The following is a 24,019-nucleotide window of genomic DNA, read 5'->3' on the forward strand; positions in this document are numbered from 1 at the left end:
CTTTGATTTTAATTTGCAGGTCAAGCATAGCACAAAGACCATTCAAACAACTTCTGTTCTTGGGCATGAACCTGTTTTCCACAGAAGGAGGGTAGCTGCTATGCTGGGCTACGTCAAGGACTCATTTAGCAAGCATAACAGCAGTTCAACATCAGCCTGTGGGAAAAGCTGTCAATTAGGTAGCACTAACCAAGAGTCACGAGTATTTTGTCTTCGCCTGACTACCATCTGGGAAAGGTACCCTGCATTATCCATCTCCTCCCAGGCAGAGTCTGTGCTTTCACACAGTGTGATGATCACAACTTAGTAACACCAACTGGAAAACTGAGCGAAGACTGGATTTCAAAAGACAGGTAACACTCTCCTGAACTGCCAAGATACTACTCTTAGAGGAAGTCAGATGGCAGGAATGCAGGCCTGGAACAACTCATTCACACATAATGCAAAAATCAGCTTACCTGTTCATTAGGCTCAAAGCTTATCTCTTCTTTTTCCGTCCTCATAGCTATTAACTTTGTGCTACCGGAAGGGTCTGTCTTACTGTCCAACCGCTCCAGTTTTGGGGGTATGTCTGGTAAACCAATATCTTTAGTATCATCTTTATCTAGCAAGTAGCGAAGTAGTGCATTGTTATTCTTCTTAGGACTCGCTGGCTCCTGTTTAACAGTCACCTCTGAACCAGGAGCTGTGCTACTGGACTCCTGGTTCAGTTCTTTGCCTGTGGCCTCTGCTGTGAGCTTGGCCAAATCTACAGGAGAACTACTGTCCTGCAATAGTCTGTGCAAAATTTTATGCTTCTCCTTGAGCGAGGTTCCATGTGCTGAACCAGACCCAGGCAACCCTCCTGTGGAGTCCTTGCTAATGTCTCCCATGGTACTGGACAAAGGTGAAGGCTCCATCTGATCTGATTTGGTGGTCAGCAATTGTAAGAGCTTTGTCTGGCTTTTTCCGTCGTGCAGTTTATTTTGTCCATCAGGTCTCTCGCCACTGACAACCGGTGGCATGTTGCTATCGCTGTTGTCTTTCTGTTCTCCTGAATGGCAGCTGCTCTCTGCTTGTCCAGTTGTACCTTCTGATTGCTCCCCATATATTCCAAAGCAGTCTTTAGAGTCCAGGCTTCCCATCTTGCTTAGCTGGGGAGGATTCATATTCACAGGGGAATTTTGTAAATTTCCCATTTTTAGGTCAGGTGAAGCCAACGACGATCCTAGAGAAACGCCGTGGCCCTCGCTGAGGGCCTGAAGTGCATTCAGGGAACTGTTGGTGTAGTTATGGCTATTTCCTGTGCTGCTGCAGACTCCCACAGGTGAATGTAAGCTTCCTGCAGGGGAGAACTGACTGGGTGGGATGCGAGGACTTCCTGCCACTCCAGGGCTCACGCGATGCCTTGGGGAAAGCATAGAGTTTGGCTGCCCTGGGTTCATGCCAGGGCTGCTTTGTGAGGGGCTATTCATTTTTAGTGCATAGTTACTACCCTGAGGAGTGGATGCTTGTATGCTTGACACATGGTTCATTCCCCCTGAACCACCAAACCTGCCTGCTGGCATGCCCACTTGTTCCTTTGGGCCATTTATGGCAAAATTCATATTGCTACTGATGGTCATATCCTGACCTGGGTTCCCACTGCACATGGCCTGATGGGCAGGGCTGCTGGAACTAATTGGGTTCAATATCTTCCCCATTCCTTGTCCAGTCAAATCCTGATTCATTCCACAGACATTCTGCTCTCTATGTGGCAAGGGGAAGAAAAACAGTCTGTTAGCTAAATGACACTGGCCAACTTGCAATTACATTACGGAAAAAGAAGCAAAAACCCAAACCTCACTTTAAAATAACAGAAAACCCCTACAATCAAAAACAAATCAACAATTTGATGAAAGTGATATGTGACTCTCAACATGGCTGAACATTAACAGTATGGTTTTTCAGTACCTCATTACAAAACAGTGGAAGAGAGGAAAAACAAAATTAAAACCTCACTTAAATGACAGTCATTAGAAATGCTGATAGGTTACAATTTCAGACTCCCTTTAATGTATCTCTCCTCCACAATTTGGCAAGAGCTAACTTCTAGAACTGACAGAAATCTCATCTGAAACATACGACCCAACAAATACATGTTTTACAAGACAGCTGTGGACAGCTGTTTGCTGGAGTTTTGAATTTCTGTGAGTTAGCCCCACTACAAGGCTGGAGTGGGCTACTTGCCCACCAAGTTCCTAGTGAAAAGAAAGTTGAAAAAGTCACATTTTTACACTGCCAGAGTATTTCAATACTGCTCCAAAACAGCATGTGAGCCAAGGGAACTACTGGATACTGCTGCAGAATGAGAACAGTCTGTTAGCAATCCAGTCCTGCATAGGCCTTCAGGAAAAGGGGAGAAGAAAAACAACAAACCACACACACAGGAGCTGAAACCCGTATTTTAGAGATGTAGGCTGCAAGACAGAAGAAACAGAAGAGAGAGTGACACACAGAAAAAGCTCTTGTGAGAGCACCTGAAGTCACTTTTCTTTTCCTCAGTAGATTTTAATTAGTTTATGGGAGGATGTAATACACTTTTTACTCTGTGCTAAAACTTAAATTAGGAAAATCAGACATATTCCCAAATGCTAAAAGCTACAGAAGAGGCAGAGTCAAGTAGGTTAGGAAGCAAAAAAAAAAAGAGATTCTGACAAAAATCAAATCAACTCTGGACTTCCAAAGCCAAATACAAATGGAACATTCCTAATATGCATTTTCCATGAGACAAAAACCAGTCCTATTTGCACAGTATAAATAAGTGCAGTTAAACCTTCACATGTTGCTAAAGAATGAGAAGTGAAATAATTGAGGAATATAGAGTAGCGAATCTTTATTCTATGTTTGTTATCTTAGGCATGAAGGCAAAGGTGAAAAACATTAACTATAAAAAAGAGGTATTTTTAAAACCTTATTACAAATATAGTAGTACCAGCACTCTGCTAAAAAAAGTGAAACAAAATATACAAGTACCATTTTAAAATTAATAGTGCTTGCTTTTTAAAATTTGGCACTTAATGAAATATTAGGTATCTTCAGCAATGCAAAGAAAAATTTGAGACAGCTTTTGGTCAGATCAATTTGCAAATCTACAATTTCTATAAAATGGTTTCAGTTATAATTATGTTTAGCACTGTTTTCTTCTTCTTAAGAAAAATCATACAGAGGATTAAAGGAAAATAGTGTTGTAATTACAGTCAGCCCATAAAACCTGAAACAAAATTTGATACAAATACACCAGGACATGCAATGACTTAATAAAAATTGTACACTGAAGTTCTGATGTCAGCGATTACTTAAATTTGACTTTAGCATATTATTGGCTGGGCTTTTTAAAAAAACCCTTAACTAAGGGCACTTAGTTAAGTAATAGCACTTCTCAGGACTGAGAAAGCCAGTAAGCCAAGCACCAAAAAGACAAGGCACAAAGGGAATCAAAGAATTAAATAACAGTTTGTTTAAAGTGCAATCCAGGACCAATAACAGAATGTGAACTACAAGAACTTAATCCCTCTAAATTTTCTAGATTTAATTACAGCTGGAAAGTTTCTTGTATCTACTATGCAAAATAAGGGAAATTAAAATACTGAAATTAAGAACATGACTTTGAAAATACAGCATGCCATTTTTAAATCCTGAAATAATCTTACAGTCTTTTCCTGCTGCAAGCATTGATTTCAAAATCTTATTTTGTTTCCATGATATCAGTTCTGGGTCAACTGAAACCTATCAGCCTTAAACAATCTATTTGCTTTGGCAACCTTGTACTTTCCACATCTCTTAGCAGAGTGTGGATGAAAGAATGTGGCCAGGATTACCTGTGAAGCATATGCAAGGAGATTACAAGCTGAGGTTCACTGGTCGTCTGAGAACGGATGAGCTTGCTCTTTGTTTGGGCAGAAACGATGGTGCCATCCGACAGGGAAAAGCGATAAACAGGACTGAAGGCCAGTCCCTGCCTCAGCACTGCAGGCAAGCACAACAACACAGTTAAACTAAGGAGAAACTGCAGTACAGGTAGCTCAGCTGCTCAGCATCTGATGTTCTAAATCCATCAGCATTGGTACCACAGATATGGTGCTAATTAAACAAAACAAACAAAAAGAACATTTTGAAAATAAACAGACATGATGCATATAAAATAAAGGATCCTGCAAACTGTAGGGCGAGCAAATGAAAATTTGTAAGGAGTGACAGCAATAACAGGAAGGTACTATGAAACAGAATGTATTTCAGGAGCAGACAGGAAGTTCTTGATGTCCATTTCACTTTTCATCAAATATGTGTCTAATTCCTTTTGTTCCTCAAATATTTTTTCATTGTACCATCTACATCATGATGTATTAATAAAAATGTCCTTCGTTCTTAGATCATCTGTTTCCATTAGACTGCATCTTTTCCTCCTTATTGCCTGCTTAAATTGTCTTGCAACACTAATTCTTTAAGTTAAAAAATGCATAAAACTTATATAAGAACAATTAAGAAAAACTGGAAAGAGAAATTATTCTTTTAAAAAGAACAAATATAAAATACATATAGCTCAAAAAAATTACAAATAAAATTACGGAAACCAAAATTGTGGCTGTGCTACCTTTTCCCAGTGTTGACAGCATTTTTCAGGTTTGGGGTTTACTTCACTGTACATATTCTGCAGTCTTTTAAGTTTTTAATGTAAATCTGAACTTCAACAAATTCAGTTCTCTAACTTCCACAGACCCCTGTGACACTTCTTTAACAAAAAATTAAAACATGTTATGGAAAAGCAAATCACCCAAACATTTATTCTACTGTTCACTTTCTGCCATCAATAAAACGAGTGTGGTCGCTTACAATTTCTAGTCCAAAAGCAATCACATAAGAATTGCAGATTTGAGAGAAGTAAAATACTTCAAAAATTTTCATATAATCATTTAGGGAAAAAATAGTAATGAAGCACTACAAATATATTTAATTTCCTATTTTTTCCTACATATATATTTTCTGTGGGGTTCTTTCTCTCTCTTTTTTTTTTTTTTTTTTGAAGTTAATAGTATCATGTGGTCTTCATTTCATTGCTTGTCTTTTAATATTTCCTGTTGTAATGAAATGACATGGTTTTCCAAGTGTGGCCTTTATTTGTCTGGTCTACAGAGCTACCACATTTTCAGCCTTGCAAGACTGGTTACAATTGCTTTCCTTCCCTGTCCCCCACTGTTATATATTGTTCTGCAAGGTTTCAAAGTATTATCTAGGCAGTGAGAAAACAGGAAGCACAATTTAAACAACCAGAAGGGGTTTTTCAGAGTAAAAATGTAACGAGAAACAAAAACCTACAACAGTGAAACAATACAAAACAGAATTTCACTGTTAGGTATGTCATTGTTTCAGTTTAACCTTTGGGCACCAGAAGGTCCAAAGCTCTTAACTTTAGCATATACCACATCAGGAAATTCCAGTACTCAATGCCAACAGGATACAAGTGAAATCTCTACTTAAATCATTTTCCAAACTAATTCTTTAAGCAAACAAGAATGTTTCCGTACTCCTCTTGAGGAAATGCTATTTTTCTGACTGTGGCCAATAAAAACTTACCATATATTCTGCATTTTATACCGAGAGATAATTTTAAAGCTTGCTTTTTATTGCTTATCAAGCTAATGCTGCATTTTTTCACAGTGTAATGCTGGATTAGACGTAGAAGATCATTACTTTCTTTGCTTCTATTCTCAAACCACAATGACTTGAAAACTGCAAAGGGTTCCTCAGTCAAGCACAAAGATGCTACGGCCCAAGATATGACTTGTTTTTCTTCTCCATCCTGCAGGGCAGGGGAGGGAAATGTTTCAGCCATTATTCTTCTTCATTGCTGCATCATTTATAGGAAAACCATTCCAGAGGTTTCTCCTCCTCTTGTAACTCACTCTTTTCACTTTGACAAGAAGAGCCCTCTCATTTAGACTAATTCTACAATTAACACAACAATCCTAAGCCACAACTGAAAAATGATACAGTGTAAACCCTGAAGCAAATATATTTTCACCACTTCATAGACAGCTTAAGAGAGGACTCATTCAAACCTTGGAACTCAGTGTAGTAGCTGCTAATTTGGTCAGGAATAACTTGAAGAAGACTGAAATAAGAAGTGCTGGGATGCCATAAGAGATACCCCTAAAACACCTCTGGCACAGATGGGTCCTTACCTGCAACTGCTCTAAACCCCTGGTGCAACTTTAATTGCATACTGTATTCTTCAGTTCTGTCTGAAATCACAGCACAAGACTGTGAAACTTTTAGCAGCACTTCTAATGGATATACCCCAAAAACTGCTAACTAAAATAACACAGCATTTCTGTGATCCCACATTTCTAAAACACCACCTGAAGATTTCATGAAAGCAGAACGTATTAAAGAGTATTTAACTAATGCCTCATGACTAAAGCTCTTTTTTTTGTGCATTTGGTGGAATAATTTGATATTCCAGTTACAATTTAGTATCCAAGATGACATGCCTGTTGTTTAATGACCATGGTAACTATTTGTTACAAGCCAGCTGTAAACCCTGTTCTTTAAACATGAACCCGAAGAATGATGCTTCTGTACTGGAAATGTTCCAGCTATACCGAATTGGTTTTAAAATTACTTTCCCATGGACTAGATAGGGTTATTTGCTTTATTAATTTGGGTCTGTATTACTAGAATTAGAAGTGTAAGGGTTTTATGAAAAATCCCCACACAGTCACTACCACAGAAACCTCATGGGGACCATTCCAAAGTGCAGTACTTTCCTGCTTCTTACCTACCATAATCTTGACTGAGTAGATGTGCTTGTGGTATATCCTATAACACTTATCAGCTAGATACAGTGCAACAATGTAGGTTTCCAAACAGTATGAGTGGTGCAGCTTTGGGAATTTATACTCGGTGTTTCTCACAGGAAATGTGATGGTAAAAGTCCATTTTTGTAGAGAAAGGGAATACAGGCAATGAACTGCAATGTGTGAGTTGAGGTTCTGAAGAAGAATGGCCAGTGAACATTTTGATGGACAACATGCAAGGGTCTTCCTTTCCAAAATAATTTTGACATTTTGAAGATTTAAAACACACTCCAGGATGGCACAGTTGTAACAAGAAGGCTAAAAACAAACAGTGAGAAAGCTGAAGACCTGCCTAGAGTGCCATCAGTGCGTTAGATAAAACAGCTTGAGAAAGGGACTGTCAGTAGCTGTTGACTGTTCCATGAAAGCATAACGAAGAGAACACAAGCAAGAGATACAAATGGCAACAGGTTAAATATAGAAAGTGCTAAAAGTATGAAACCTAACCTTCCTGGTGATGCCTCTTGGCAAAAGATATTTCTCCCTCGTGCTGCGAATGGAACCTCTGAATGCATCTTCTGACCAAATCCTCCCAGCCGGGTTTCATAGCTGCTCGCATGGTACTTGTGTCCAGTGAAGTTATTTTGCCTGATATTTGATACATTAGAAAACATTTGTTATAGCACTTCTCCCACTGAGGAAAAGGAAATAAAATTAAAAACTTCTACCCTTATTTTACAATACCTTGAAGATCCTGGCGTGTAGTAAAGCTCTCTGACGAAGGAAGAAGTGGTCTTTCCTTCATTGGAGCTCTTCTTGCAACACAAATCAAGCAAGACTGCAAATCTTAGAGAAAAATGTTGCTTCATTTAATTTTTATAGAAGGGGAAGACTTTTGTTTCCACAAAGACTTCAGAAAGATTTTTTGAAAGTTCTTTAAATTTATTTGGACCCAAAAATAAATTTTGTACCAATAAATGCATAGACAAAACTCAGTGGGTTTGTATCTTCATTACTTCCTAAAACATTAAATAAAACAGGAAAGGTGGGTTTGTTTTCTTTCAGAAGAAAAATTAACAAGGAGTTTACCACAACCCATAAGTACTGGCACGTGTTTATGAATATACCTGTAGTAGCTCAACCACTTATGAGGTTAAGTAATAAAAAAGAATGTACTGCATGCACAAAGAGCACATTTCTTCAACACTCACCATTCCATACCTTCTAAGCCAAATTTCTTAAACTTTCCCCAAATGCTTGCTGTTCCTGAGAACGCACCTTCACAATAACCATTTTTACTTACCTGAATACTTACAAAACAATCTGAGGAAATTTACCTGCTGAAGTAGTAAATGGTAAAGGAAATGGTGAACCACGATTGTCTTCAAATTCTAAGAATTCAAAAAACTGCCCTTTGAAACTTTCTTCCCAGTCAGCTACATTTTTCTTACAATTGCAACAATATAAAACTAGGGTATCTCTCTTCGAGGTAAACAGAATTTCTCACAGTTCTCTCAGCTGGTTTAACAAATAGGTGCATGCAAGTGTATACACTCATAGCCAAGACAAAAGTACATTTCTACAGTTAAATCAAAAAAGGAAAAGAAACCTAAGAATTATTCCAATTTTCAGGAATTAGAGGTCACTTTATCGACTGCACTGAAAGTGCACTAACAAAAACTGGAAATGATAATTACCTTCACCGTCCTCCTTGAAGGAATTTGGTTGAGAAACAGCAAAGCACTGCATAGTTTCATATTTCTGATGTGCTTCCTGGTTATCATGGCCTTCTTCAGAATCAGCAAGAGGTTTTACCAGCATCCGACAATTAAAGGTATGGCTATTACGCCTAGGAGTGTCACCAGACCAAGATCCCCCATTCACTGAGCAAAAGCAAAATCAGATAGTGAGATAAATCTGGTACCAGGCATTTCTGCTGCTTATCCACAGGAAATTAATCAAGATGCTTTACAAACTGGTTGGGAAACAAGCTCATTTAACACCAACAACAATCTAATTTTAATATTAAAGCCCAAACCAGCACATAATAAGGTCATTTATAAACTTAACAGATTTTAAGAGCGCTGCTAATTTGTTTTTTCAAGTGACTTAAAATGACAGTAGAAAAGCAGAATAAAAGGCTAAATATTGGTGCATGTCAAAGTTATACACTACAGCAAAAGCTCACTGGGTAGATCAAGTTGATTTATGAGACTGGAAAAATTAAGGCAGCATGTAGGACCTTTCCAGTAAAAGGTACTACTAAAAGACATGGCTGCATTGTATAAAAATCTCTGTCCAGATTAGAAAGGGAAAGAAACGAAACTAATATGCATTTATAAAAACAGAAAGCAATACAATAGCGAATATATTGAAACACACAGTCTCAGCTACAGTGGGAAAGACTGAAGGGTTGAAATTACCTGTGTGGAGTGATGGATAAAACTAAAGCCTAACACAGTGCTTAGGACAAGTAAAAAAAGAAACAAAATCCTCAGATGCACAAATACAGGTACTAGACATCAGTCAGAGCAAATTAATGTTACACCACATTAGGGAATGGCAGGGTCATATTTAAAATACTCTTCACTTGCCCTCTTCAGTCATAAAATGCAATAAATGCAGTAATATATTGACTTTAGCCATTTACATTTTTGATTCTTCAGAGTATGTAAGTACAGTAGTAAAATGCTAAAGTGAATTGAATACTTTTTAAACGCTGTGAGTAAATGAGGCACCCAGTATTGACTTTCTTTTCGTCTCCTCCAAAACTCAATGACATTAAAACTAATATTAATATGAATCCAAAAATGGCTGCAACTAACAAAAACAGGTTTTGAAAGTCGAGTAAATACTGCTGAGCATAAAAACATTAAAATAAAAATTCTAGTGTAAGGAGGTTTCTGATTATTCTTTTATATTCCTCCTTTCCACGGCCATTCTTAGAGCAGCCTAGACAGAGAACTAACAGAGTTCACATTGCTCATGCTGTCTTTTAGTGTTTCACTCCAAAGATCCATTAAAAAATATCAGCTAACATGAGTTACTAAGAGCAATTTTAACAAAGAAGAATTTGAAAAGAGTGGAGGATGCTTTTGAGAATAATATTAATCATTCATAGTCTATATATACATTAAAAATAAATAATGTATATGATGAAACTGTAAGTAGTGTCAGGACATTAACTTAAGTTACTGAAATGCTGACTTATAAAACCAAAGTTAAATAAGTAATGGTATGATGCGAGGAAAAGTTATATACCTAAGGATTTTGGCAGCAGGATTTTGACAAATTCATTGTGGTCCCCTACATGCAGGATGCTATAAATGCTTGTGTTCATCAGCTCTTCTTGGTTGTACCTCAGGTACTGCGTCACATTCTCAGAAACAAACACAACATTACCTTCTGGGTTCACTACAAAGAAGAACCCATCTAGGGCCTAAAGCGGGAAAAACAGAAAACCAGAGAGAGAAAGAGAGAGAGACACAATACCAAACAATCAGATTAACAAAATACAGAGAAAATAAATACTCAGTTCAGAAGAATCTGAATCTTTCTGCATCCATCCCAGTCCTTATATAATTGTCTGTAATAGCAAAGGACACATTTCAGATTGAGCATCTAATCTTCCTTATATGAAACTAGTGTAAAAGCAAAGAAAGATGCACACCTTGCAAAACAATGAAACCCACACATGGAAACAAACCAAACCCCCAACCCCGCAAAAACAAACAGAAATAATGGAAGAGGTTGTTCTCTATCTGTCTGCCTGTGTATGAAGTAAGAAACTTGGACCACAAGATGGTTCTGCTAAACTCACAGCCTGTTCACTCCTCTATGCAGTACAGGAAGATGATCCCAGGAAAACACCACAGGACATGCTGGCACAAGGCAAGGAAAACACTGGCAGAAGGAATGACTTTCTCCCCATCCCCAGCAGTGCATCTTCATAGAGGTGAGGTCCCATGCAGCTGGGAACATGCGGCATTAAAAGCAGAGAAGGGCAAAGGGAGCTGAGAGCAGGCAGCGACCAGTGAGATGAGGGAGCTTTAGCCTCTGCTCCTAGGACTACTTTCATTTTTTTATAATTTGACACCAGTTTAATTCAATCTACCCATCATCCAGGGAACAAGAATCAGATTTTCACCTCTGCAACTCAGCTTCATGGTTTTCCAAATGACTTAAAGTTTCTGTGAGGAAGTGTCTACATTAGTATTTTCTGCTGATTGGTTTCCTTTCTTATCTCTTGTGACAGTGACAACCTAGCTGCCACATTCTTTCCAAGATATCTGCCCTGTGTTATCTGAAGCCTAAGCCAAATACTACATCACTTCTACCTAATGATGATGAAGTAAAATTGTGAGTATTGGTAAGCAATTCTCATGCAAACTATTTTTCTTAAGATGCAAGCATGACCGCAGATGGTAGAAATGTATCAGAATTCATCCCTCTAACTTTATGTCATATGAGCAGATAAAGGGGAGGATACAGTTTAACTTAAAAGAACAAAAGCTTTTGGTCTAAGCATTCAATTAACAACCTACACAGACTTCTGCAGCTTTGCCTGATTTATTCACCTCTCTAAGGACTGGCAGGAAATCACTAGAAGAGTTGTTATTGTATCTCCAGGGACAGCAATAAATCAGAAAACCAGGCCACCCACAATTCATTGTGGGTCAGAACCAAGTGGATCCATACTAAATCTGAACACAGCTCACTGCAAAACAGTCTAACAAGGAGGAGCTGCCACAGCAAGCACGAGGCATTTTTGATATGACCCAACTTGTATACTGTATAACTCATGTGTTGGTCTTAGAAGGCAGTTCTCAAGTCCACTGGTTACAAGGAGATGTTTAAAATATTGCACGGTACTGAGCAGTTAGCAAATCCAGACAGTAAAAGAGAAGGCTAACGATGGATTTTACTTCTGCCTTCAGCCACCCAGCAGGAGGCTAAAGAGAAGACAGAGCCGGGCTCTAGGTTAGAGGTTTACAAGGGAAGGATGAGATGCAACAGACAGAGGTTGCAAGTCAGGAAACTTCAAGCAGATTCAAGGAAAAAAAATTCCACCGTGAAGGTGGTCAGATATGGGAAGAGCTGCAAACCCCCCTTCTCCAGAGATATTCAAACCTTGGCTGGACTCAGATCTGGGCCTCCTGCTCTACTCAGACCACATTGCAGTGAGAGGTAGGAACACATAAGCTCCAGAAGTTCTTCCCAAACTAAATTCGGTAAGTTAGATAATGATTCTGCTCCAGGGGAAGGTCAGTGAAAGCACAATGCAAGCAGAGTAGCTGAGCCAATGGCTGACAAACGCTTTCTTTGTTCCATTTTTAAATTACAACATAATAAAATACACAAATAAATGTGTAAGTGCATACTTTTCCTGACTGCCTCTAAATTAAGATAAACTAGGTCTTTTTTGTCCTGTTGTCACAAATTCTAATCTCTGATGTTGTTTTTTGCCTTCTTGTTGTTTCTGATAATTCTTGGTTCCTCCTGTTGATTTACTTTCTTTGTGAGATCCCGACTTTTTATGTACTTTCTTAACTTTCATTACATTTTCCTGCTGAGTAGTATTTATTTTAACTAAAAAGATTTACAAATTAATTAATAAACCGAGGCTCTAGTATAATTTTCTATCAGCATCTCTGGTATGGATTAGTGTCTTAGGCTGCATTTCACCACCACTTGAAGCCAGTGTAAGCATGGCCTGTTTAATTTAGTACTTCCTACATCACAAAAGCAACCTGTACTGTGTGAGGCTATGAAGAGCTGGACCAGAAAGCTGAGCTGTCTGAAAAACTAAGTAAAGAAAAAAGCGATGCTAGCCATATCAGTCCCCAGCTGGCCAACCATAGAAGCCATGGTATTTAGAGCTGGCAGAAGGATGTGGGTTTGGCTGAACCATCCTGCTTGGCAGCTGTCCATACATCAATTCATAGGGGTTGCAAAACCAAAGCCATCACAGATGTTTATTGGAGTCCTAAGGAGAAAATTTTCAAAGGTGGAGATGGCAGGCAAGAGATTATGAGAGTTACTGGCATCCCACAATAATCTTCAGTTTTCCCTACTGTTTCCTAGAGTGGCAATTTCTTTGGCAAAGAAGTGCTCTCTGTGCTGTTCCCTCACAGCTGTTCCTTGAGTTGATCACAGATGTGCCCATCTGGACTTAGAGTAACAAAGGCCCTTGCATTCAGTCTCCCATTTCTTTCTATTCTATTAAGAAAATAACCCTGCAGGTGAGCAGCAGCAGGCTTTTGAGGAAGTTAGTGCACCAAGACACTTGAATATTTTAGAAGCTTCCACTTTTGCAATAATTTCTTAATTCCATCCCCAGATGTAAGCCAGCACAATCAAAAACTTTTCTTCAGAGCTATTGGGAAAATGGATGAACAAATAAGGGACAATATGATGGACGAGGAATCAAGAAAACAGATATTTTAGATTATATATTGGAACAGAAAATACATTTGTGATCTTTGACATGTTGTCATCTCCCTCTTGACTATTTTTCCACGCTTTCTGCCTATCTACTTTACGCTTTAAGCAAGAAATATGTTAAAATATTCCCCAGAGGCAACTGCCTGATGAATTTTACTCACTTTCTTCAGCAGGAAACACTCTTTATTTTGAGGATTCTTTAGTTTTATTCTTTAATAAAAACATACAATTACATTTCTAAACCAAATCAACTAATAAACTGTTCATCAGCATTGCCATTTTTATTCTTATTTGGCAATGAAAAAGGGTAGGTTTCTTTAAGAGGTTGTATAAAGGGGTTCTGTAAAGATGAAATAACTTAATTGCATTTCCTTAAGGCGATAAAGACACAAAGGAAGTACCTGTAGTCTTTCCACAGCAAATATATAACCACTTTCAGTCCTTTTTAAGTTTCCTGGTGCAAAAGGACCACGGTTCATTAATTAAGTTCCACAATGTTTCATTGTTAAAATGCAAAGGAAAACTAAACTAAATTAAATGCAACAACAGAATAGATGGGTGATTTTACATGTCATGTTTGCTGCAATAGCCAATCAACAGGATAAGCTAGGAAAAATATCATCTTGTTCTTATTTTCCCTGTGATTAAAACAGGTCCTTACAATTAATAGGAAATTAAAGATAAATTTTAACATACCAGTGTAAGAGATGAATGCATAACCTTGTTTGATAGCAAAAACAACAACATTCAATTCAGTGAGTATGTATAATAAATATTAAATTCAATCAATTAATTTGTTACCCCCCACTTTTCAGAGAACAATGTCTCCAACTTGTCTAATTTTATGTTTTGCAGTGTGAATTTGGAGCCTTTATTTCATACACAGTATAGAAAACTATGCCCTCATTTGACCAATTATGAAAAATAAGGGTAATACTTAAAACTGTTAAACATGCACTCAGAAATAACAGAATAATTATGCTCCTGCCAAAGCTGGTTCCTTTAGATTGATTCAGAGTTTGTGTTCTATGTTATCTAAAGTAACATTTATTCTTCCTTATGGATAAAGTCCACAGCCAGAACAGGAATAAACAGTTTGCAAGTGAGCTTAAGCAGATAAAGCAGTAGTGCCAAAGGACAGCAGCACATGACATAAGGATCCCTGATAACACACCTACCCAACATTACTGCTAACGCATTTGGAAGCTAGGCTTGAATCATACTGCCTTTTGGGGTATCAAAATAACAGCTAAAATCAGACAGAAATCTTAACTGAACAAACTGAAATACATATCTTGAAAATCTCTCTTAGATTACTTTCATATTCTAGAGGGAAGAGTCCTGCTTCAAGCGCTGAAATGATAAAATATTAAAGCAGTATAGCAATGACATGCAATTTTAGAGGAATATTATTAACTTGTATACTACAGTATACACAAGTCAATGTTTACGTGCAACAGGTCTTCCACAGCTGTTGTGGTTCAGAACAAATAACAACAGACATAACAACAAATAACAAGCAGACACCCAAGACTTGCTACCAGCTGAAGCTCCTCAAGTTGTCTGTGTTCAGGAGAAGCATAATTCTCTCTGCCTCTCCCTACTTCAAGTTAAAGAGAGTTTCATCACTGAATGCAAGAGAAATAAATATGCTGCCTGCTCTTTAATGACATAATTCCAAGTAGCCAGGAGGGCTTGTCTCTCTTGAACATCCCTTTATGGCAACCTCTGCCTACACCTGTTCATTTCATTTGCCCTAGGAGGAGCAGAACGGCCCTAAATAAAGGGATTTTGTGCTCTTTACCTCAAGCATCATTGGTCCAAGTGCATCCTTGTCGATGACACTCTGACCTGTGGACGATACATCTGCTTTTTGCACTTCATCTTCATTAGCTGCTGCTGCTTTTTCTGCAAGAGAGAAAACGATGTGTTAAGCGACAGCGGAATGATCTTTCGCTGATAGACCAAGAGGCCACAGAGTACTGAGAAGAACTGTGAAACGCTTACAGTGCAACAGTTCTGAAAATGAGATCACACAGTCTCCCATAATGATTCAACGGATGCATAGCTAGCCTATTTGCTTCTCAGTTTTCAGGTCTTATGACACAAAGAAATAATTTCTGATGTTTCTCTGCTAGATGTTTTACTAAACTACAGAATCTAACAGTGGGCAAAGACAAGGGCTTGTTATAAAGGCGCAGTGAGCAAAAACCAGGATCAAGGTGTAGTAGAAGACTGATCTAAAAGAGCATGCAAAGCTTACAGCTGCAGAGCTTTTCCATGACTGCTATATTTAGAAGGAAAAACGTAAGTCCACAATCTACAGTTTCAGTACTGAGAAACAGCGGTCTCAGTTCTGTTCCCATGCCTCCACCCACGTCCTTACTATCACGTAATTTTCATACCACCTTATTTACCAATGTGTTATTAGAACTACATAAAAGTTCAAGTGCTGTATTTGAAAATTACAGGCAAGACAATAATGATTTCAGGTTTCTGGAAAATAATGCCATACGTTACAATATGTTATAATATGTTGAATACAGCATCACAGATTATACCCAACTCCAAATGTAAGGCATATTCACAGAACTTTCAAACCTAGTGGGTTTATAATTCCTATCAAGTAATGAACTGCATTAGTTTTTCTATTCCAAGAATGATATTCTTGTTTAAAGATTAATTAATAAAAGTAATAAAAATACTATGTAAAATACACATTCTAATGCATATTGTACATTGCAAATTAATGAAACAAGTTACTTTGTGTTGTTAGTTCTATACTCAAAACATTCTTTTATTATTTTTCATGCAGCAGTTATGTAAAAGCTAGGGCCATCCTGCAACCTAGAATATTAAAAATAATTAGAAATTTCTTATTTTTAGTATGATGCAATAGATTGTTTTAATACACATGAAAGCACACTGAAATAATGATAACAAGAGTTTATGCCTTCTACAACAATAAAGCAGAAGAACATCCATTGTAGGAATTACTGAAAGTACCATGTGTGGATGGAGCAAAGGGCCTTTGGAAAATCACCTTTAGTGAAAATTAAAGCATTGGTCATACAAATTGAAATGTATCCAAATGTGCAGTATTTTCCACTATCTGTAGATCTGCAATAGTGCAGGTGAAGTTCTTCTGAACTTTCCTTGGCGTAGGTTTTAAGGTCAGTGTGAATATGTGCTGCTCAGACACAGAGTAAAGGAACTGCGTTTGTGAAGCCCTGGGTGTTCTCCTATCAGCGATCACCCTCTGGCAATACGGCTTTGCTCACTTGGCCTGTCTCATCCTAGATTTATATGGTTTCTTGCTTTCATGAAAAGAGCCACAAAAATTTTAGCTGTCTTCTTAGGTGTTATACACTATATAACAACATTGTCAATAATGACTTAACACAAAATCGCTCTGAAGATGGATTGTTGCAACTAATGGAGTATTTTTAAATCGCTCTGATTAGCATAATCTGATAGAAATAAATTCACTAGAAATAACTATTAATGTTTCCTCTGCCACTTAAACTCATCAGGATGTAAAATTAGTATTTCTGGTTTAGACTAGGGGTGGGATTTTATTTTTTTCCTTACCCTTCTTGTTTTGGCAAAAAGCAGAAATTAGGTGTAACAGAAAAACAATTGAACAATCCTTCCCATGCTACAACACAGCAGAGTTGGCACCATATGATGATACAAAACTGAAAACATGTTCTAAAAATTCTAGAAGAATTCTAAAAATAGAGTTGAGCTTTTAATAAAGCCAGTGATGATATCTGTTTCCCATCTGTTCCTGGTAGCATAAAGTGATCTCTGTTTTCACACTGCAAAATATTATAATGGACAGGGATACCAGCTTCCTGCTCTCATTCTACCACTGCTTCAGCCATTGATACCATCTTGATTATGGGAGAACATGGGATTTATTCTCTATGAGCCAGAAATGGAGGGGCTGCAGATATGATCCAACAATGGTGTGCAAGCACATTAATTACAGTTTCCTCATGTCACCAGTTTACAGACTACTTTTCCTGGTTATTTTTCACATAATACGAAGTATTTGCTGATGATTTTTTTCACTCTTACAACCATGGAGTTTAAACAAACCACCCATAACATCTATAAAAACAACTGTTTTCTTTTATGCACACTGATGAGGTTTTATACAAAGGAAAAAGAAGACATTTTAAATTACTGTAATAGTAATCAACACAGAAGCTGCAATACCAGGTCAGACTAAGGATCTCTCAAACCTCACATCCAGTTCCTGAAAGCAGCTGGTTTCCTCTCTGCTCCCCTGTTTCTCCATTTTGACTGTTTGATCCCTGACTGCTTCTGTTTCATCACCAGCTGTCCCTCACAATCATTTGACTTCTCCATTTTCTTTTCCCTTTGACACACTTTTCCTCAGAGGGCCCAACATCTTTGTGGGATCAATAAACTCAGTGCCTTCTCATGGAAAAAGTGTAATGAATGGAGAAAATATGAAAATGCTATTTATACTCAAATGTTACCTAGTCACCTTTCCCAAAGATGGTGACAATGTACACTACACTACTCATGACATTTGGCTAGCCCCTCTGAAAAGCATTATAAATAACAAGTGCTCCAAAATTATGGACTTCATAATTGGATCTGTAACTTAATTGTGTAAGAATTCAAGTAGCTGGAGAGCTTAGAAGAGGTTATGCATCCAGGCCACATGCCACACTTAAATTCAATTGGCATTGTATAGGAAACCAAGGGCTCAGACAGGTTCTGAGTAGGACCAGCTGTAATTTACGTCATTGTTATAAACTGCAGCTACTAATAATGTTCAGCTATGCAATAAATTATCCATTTTTGACTGAACTAGAAAGCCCCTTGTGTAGACTCTATCAGCACATACAAAGAACAGTAAGTGCAAATCCTGTCAGCAGTGTCGTCTTGACAGTCAGTCATGGGGAATGTCTTGAAATGCAAATCTTTCCCTCAGTGATACTGCACGTGGGGCCAATTGACAACAAAAATTTGTTGCAGGAAGGCTGGAAAAAACCAATGATTGATACATGAATTTCTAATTCTGACAACACTTACGCACTATCACAAGTCAATGTTCTTGATTTTTCTTAACAGTTTCAGCTTCTGGCGTTAAGTAGTGGTGTAAAACTGTAAAGTTTACTTTCCCTTTTTTACTTTTACTCCAATCTTTTTCAAGTTCACTGGGGGCCCTACAAAGAAATTTAAAGCACAGAGAGTTTATAATTTCTACACTAGATTAATCGTTTTTGAATGTCAGGGCTTAGGAAAATAGCTGTAAAGGCCCAACCTTGCAAAGCCTCTCAGAACCCTGTTTTTCCAGCTCCACGAGAATCATTGGTATTACCCTGTGACTAACCACAGCCACTAGATTTTTCCACTGCAGCCACATGGGGAGTGGGAGCTGGTTCCCTGACCTCGCACATCCCAGTGATGCCCCCTCCTAGAACAGCGATGCCCCTGTTAAACATCAGCAAGTGTTACCAGGTGTCCTACAGGCATAGTGGCCAAAGGGCAGCAGAGAAAGAGTGTGGAAAGAGAAATACAGCCCTTTGCTGCCAGAGGAAGTGAGCAGGATGGAAAGGGACTTCCCATGCCTTCATCTCCATACAGGGAATTCTGCACTGGAGAAGAGAGTATTAAATTAGAAACTGGTCCCATCCTTATGAATATGGCTACCCGAGATCCAGCATATTTTATCTGAATTACAGTGGTATAAACTTCATGCACATGAAATAATTATTAGCTCTGCTCAATTTAGAGTTTAGCCTAGAGAGAGAAAAAAATTTAAATAAAATACAAGTACCCCTGAGAGAGATACTACAAAGAATATATATATCCAATTATGTAGTATTTTAGTGATGTGTGTAATTTAGACTTTAAACTGGAGGTATGTTTACAATTGCATAAGCAGTATTATACTAAAATACATATTAATATTTTCAATTGGACATCTTCTTACTGCTCATAATCTGTATTTACTTTTCTACATGTAACACACAGAATAAAGAAGGAAAAAAAAGCCCTCAAAAATATTTTCTGACAAACTTATGAGTGGGAAGCCTCAAGCTTTATTCAAAGCTTATTCCAGATTCTGAAAGCAAACCGTTGTGAAATCACATTAGTTCAACAGAAATTCGTAAGTCAGAGAAAGAGAAGCCAAAAGCAATAGCTGGAAGTCTCCTGCTACATTTTAACTTAGCAAGCCTTCTTGGTTTTCCATCCTCCCAATTCAAGCTATGCCAGTCCTCCCTGCATTTCTGACAGCAGACTCGGAAGTGTTACTGATGGGCATCACCTTCTCTTGGTTGTGTTTCAAACATTACTTTCCTACAGGTGGGCAGGCAGGACCAGCTGAACCACTAAAAAAGCTCTCTTTGTCTGTGTTTCTGCTCCAACTTCCTTAAGGAAATCTGCTACAGAAATATTTCCCCCTTTGTGCTCTGTGCAAAACCAAAATGCATTTTTGAATTAAAAGGGTAAAAATTAGCCTCTGCAGGAATTTCAAAAAGATGAAGCATAATTCAAAAGAGAAAATTGGCATCAATGCAGATTTAGCTTATTTTTCCATGGAGCAACATTTAAGGGTCTTCACAGAACAAAAAGAGCAAAAAATAGATGCTGGTGAAACCCTGGACAGGGAAGAACCCCCCATGCTCTAAAAACCACCAAAGAAAAAGGTCAAGCAAAAAAAAACCCCTGTAACAGGTAAATTCAAGTTAATTATCCAATACTGTTTAAAACAGTTTCCCAGATATATAATTCCCGCTCTTTGTAATTTTCTGGAATTGCTATTGATATGCCACACTTACCTCAAATCACATACCCTTATTTGTACAATAGATTAAAAAATATAAACAAAGATATTTGTAATAAGTGACACTAGAAAGCTCAACTCTGCACCTTAAAAAAACCCCATACAAATCAAGATCCTTATAACAGTAGCAGCAACATCACTTGAAAGTGAATGTAAATGCTATACAAAGTTTAAACACATGCAATTTAATCTTACACTGGAACTGTCTTGAAAACAACTTATCTTCTCCATTTTTTGTATGTATTAGCCAACTACTTTTGTCTTGCCTCATTCATATTTCTGTTTGCCCTGCATGATCCTTCTGAATTGCTGTGCAAAAATAACATCTAAACAATCAAGAAAACAGCAGAAGTATCTAACTGTCCAAAGATAAGGGTAGATACACTATTAAAAACTAATGCTAACATAGAACAGAAAGTATACTTAGCAAAGGCTATATTTTAGCTAACCTTACAGTTTTGAGTATTAGATTAAATAACATTTCAAATATTGGATGTAATAGCATCTGTGTGTAACTATTGCTAAGTAATTACATTGACTGTGGTAATGGTACAGGAGGTTTTTAACATGAATAGGGCCATACAGAAAATGCCTTCAAATTTATCAACTTGAATAAAACACAGAAGAGATAAAAAAATTTGTATTTGGTAATGTGAGTAGTTTTGGATCACTACACCTGATGAAGTAAAGCAGTGAAGAACATGCAAGTTATTTTGATGCTTGGTTAACCACAGGGAAAGCAGCTCTGCCTTGTAGCTGTGTAATTCAAAGCACTACGATCCATGGCTCACATGAAATTTGATATCCCCATGCACGTTCTCACCCAGTTCCCATTGCCTCAATACAAGTTGTTTTTATTCCCTGAAAGCAAGCAATTTTTCAAAACACCAGTGCCTAAGAAACAGCAACTATTTCAGCAATCAATTTTAAGACCAGCTTATCCCATCCTTGTGAATAAAGTTAGCTACTATTTTAGGGAAGTGATTATATAGTGAGGTTGCTCTTTCATCGCACAGCACACATCTGTCCAGAGCAAAGCAGCTCTTAGATTCTTGAATCCATATTTTCCCCCAGAAACTATAGATCAAGTCTTACAGGAAAAACTATGCAACATCTCAGGAAGGTTTTAGGAGGTAAAACAAGGGAGAATTATGCATCTGCACCGAACTAAAATTAGAAAAGCTGCCATATGGCTCTGTGAAGCCAGCAGCACGTTCTTATTCATTAGGAAGCATTCTGCTAGCATAAAAACACAAGGCCTTCCTGTGCTCTCCAAATGTGTTTATCTTTTCAACATTAATGCATGATATATCATCAGGCTGCTGAAATCTCCTGCAGTGCATATTAAAAAAGCACAGCTGCACTTTTTCTCAGCACGTTTATTCACTGCGAGCACAGCTTTGCCCACCTCCCTGACACAGCCCTCCTGTCAGCCCTGCTCCCCTTTGCTTGAAAAGGGCTGCACTCCCACTGCACGCTCGCCTGCCCAACTCATCTCCCCATGTTCTGCTCCGCTCATCACACCCACATGGTTTAGCTTCATATTTACTACTGCTGGTGGAAGCACACTTACATGTAAACGACCCTAGGGCTTAAGCTAAAAGCCCTTGGAAAGCTGTAAGCGAAATTACTCGCTCAGGAGTCGCAGCACTTACAACACTGCGATGTCTTTTTTCCAGTGCAAGCTGCTCTAACTGGTGCAGCTGCTCTCCTATCCTACACATACCTGCCCCACCTTCCCATGGTAAAAAAGCATCACTAAGGCACTAACTCTATGGAAAGCTTCACATTCTCACAAAACCTTCAAATAGAGGTAAACATTCGTGGAGCTTTTCAAGCTTTGAGTGAAGTCCTGCTCTTAGAAAAGTCAGTAACAGTAGCCAGCATATAAAATTTTCATGGACAGTGAAAGGAAAACAAGCACTGAAAACCCAGGATGGATTTAGGAATAGCAACAAATGGAAGTAATAATACCTAAAATTAATACTAGTTTTGTCTCTTAATAATTTTGACATTTTGCCATCATTCTTTTCTTGTACAAGTCAGCATTTTTGTTACTCAATACACCTTGTGTAAGAAGTACTGCCTGAGAAATAATTGCCCCCAGCTCAGTTAAACTGGAACAAGGACAAAAATAATGAAATTCAACTTACCAAGAATAATATTTAACTGCTGGAGAGAAAGGTGCCTATTATCTCTGTATGCATTTTTTGCTAAATATTTCAATAAGCATTTTACTACCTTTTCCTTGGTTTCTTTCTCCCTCTCATTTTGCCGTCTTTGCTGTCATCAACAGCTATGACCTCTTTTCCTTCTCATTACTACAAAACTCAATGGTCTGCTTCCTGAAAGTGAGGAAGAAGACAGGGGCAGCAGTTGCAGTGCCCACTCCTTCGTGCTCTGGCCCCAGGATCCAGTTGTCTCCAAGCCCCATAAGCTGGGGTATCGCAGTGCTGCATTCCTGGCATGTGGCACCACTCAGAGCACGGAGGCAGAATCCCATCCATAAACACACTTAAATAACTTCTCTGAAGATTGCTAACTCTTGGATATAACAGTGACAGCTGTTGTAAGTGATGTTATTTACAGAAACAGCATTATTTACAGAACTTTGTACCTACCATCCACGGATTTTTCTACTTAATGAAGTGGGCAAGAGATTATTCTTACTTGATATCACCTCAGAAGGTCACTAGTCTCTGGTAAGTTAAGGATTGGGGACTGAAGTAAAACCCAGAATTACAACCTTCTTGCTGCTACTGCTCAAGTGAAGACTCAAATGAAGACTCAAATCCAGGACCCCAGATCCTCAATGGCTTGATCCAACCCCAGCACACCATAAAAATATGACACAACACAGCAATCAAAATTAATTTCTTTGGTGATATTATTTCTAGTACTTTTATTTATCAGTAAAGACACAGAAGGACAACTGCTATACTACCCTTTAAGTGAAATCTAAACTAAGACTAAAAGGAACCCTGAATCCAGAAACTATTTCTCACCCCATGCCTCATTGACAACTTGTGGTGATGTGTGAAACTACCCCATTGTGAGTGGAAAGTTGCTTTTCATCTCTGGAACATGGAATTAAGCTTCCTTCATGACCATCACCTATTGAATCCCTGGACATGCTGCAACATTAACCCTTTCCACTATATGTTCAAAAAGGTGGAAAAGCATATAACTAGGTATAGTTTCACTCTGGTGAAATTTTTAGACAGGTCTTAGATTACTGAAATATTTGAGTATGTTCAACATATGCTTTTATATGAAATGAAAGGTTGCGCTTAACTCACAAACAGAAAAATTAAATGTACATTTATAGATTCCTATGTTTTAAAGTTATTCTGTCTCTTTTCCCCAAAAAGACCACCAACATTATCTTTCCAGTCTATACTGACCGATTAGAGAAATATCTAAATAAATAAATCATCAAAGTAAATAAATCATCAAAGGTGCCCTGTCCAGGGAATTTCCTTATCAAAAGGCCTAAATCCAGGATGATGCTGAGAATTTATAATTTTCACTGGTTTTAAAATGCGTTTTTAAATACAGGGGTTTGGAGTTCTGGTTTTGCATTTACATTTCCTAAGAATGTCTAGTAACCAGTATAATAACAAATATCTGATTGATTACAGTGTAATTTACAGTATTTAATACAGGCCTAAAATACAGTACTCAAACAATAAAGGAGTACATGTGTTAGATTAAGTACATTGGCTATCAGTGCCTTACCCCAAAATACCCTCAATTTAATCAGTCACTTATTATTCTGTGCTAGAACCAGATAAGCAGATTCAAATATATGTATCTGTGGCTGTATACACAAACACATCCAGGAAACGATTTTGCATCTGTTGCTATTTAGATGATTTCAAAACAATCACGTAAACTACTCAACTGTGCATGATAACAAACACCACAT

General features: G+C 37.9%; 1 protein-coding gene across 7 annotated transcripts in view; it reads right to left on the minus strand.

Moving 5' to 3' along the window:
- The window catches only part of NCOA2 (nuclear receptor coactivator 2), a 189,472-nt gene that overhangs the window by 37,744 nt on the left and 127,709 nt on the right, over window positions 1-24,019 (minus strand). For all 7 annotated transcript variants that reach the window (XM_069004919.1, XM_069004916.1, XM_069004918.1 and 4 more), the window contains 7 exons: window positions 15,064-15,167; window positions 10,077-10,254; window positions 8,513-8,698; window positions 7,560-7,661; window positions 7,323-7,463; window positions 3,840-3,987; window positions 459-1,728 (listed from right to left, as the gene is read on the minus strand). In XM_069004919.1, coding sequence (XP_068861020.1) covers window positions 459-1,728; window positions 3,840-3,987; window positions 7,323-7,463; window positions 7,560-7,661; window positions 8,513-8,698; window positions 10,077-10,254; window positions 15,064-15,167 — 2,129 coding nt within the window. The remainder of the gene's footprint in view (window positions 1-458; window positions 1,729-3,839; window positions 3,988-7,322; window positions 7,464-7,559; window positions 7,662-8,512; window positions 8,699-10,076; window positions 10,255-15,063; window positions 15,168-24,019) is intronic.

This window comes from Aphelocoma coerulescens, chromosome 2 (assembly GCF_041296385.1).
Source record: "Aphelocoma coerulescens isolate FSJ_1873_10779 chromosome 2, UR_Acoe_1.0, whole genome shotgun sequence".
NCBI lineage: Eukaryota > Metazoa > Chordata > Aves > Passeriformes > Corvidae > Aphelocoma > Aphelocoma coerulescens.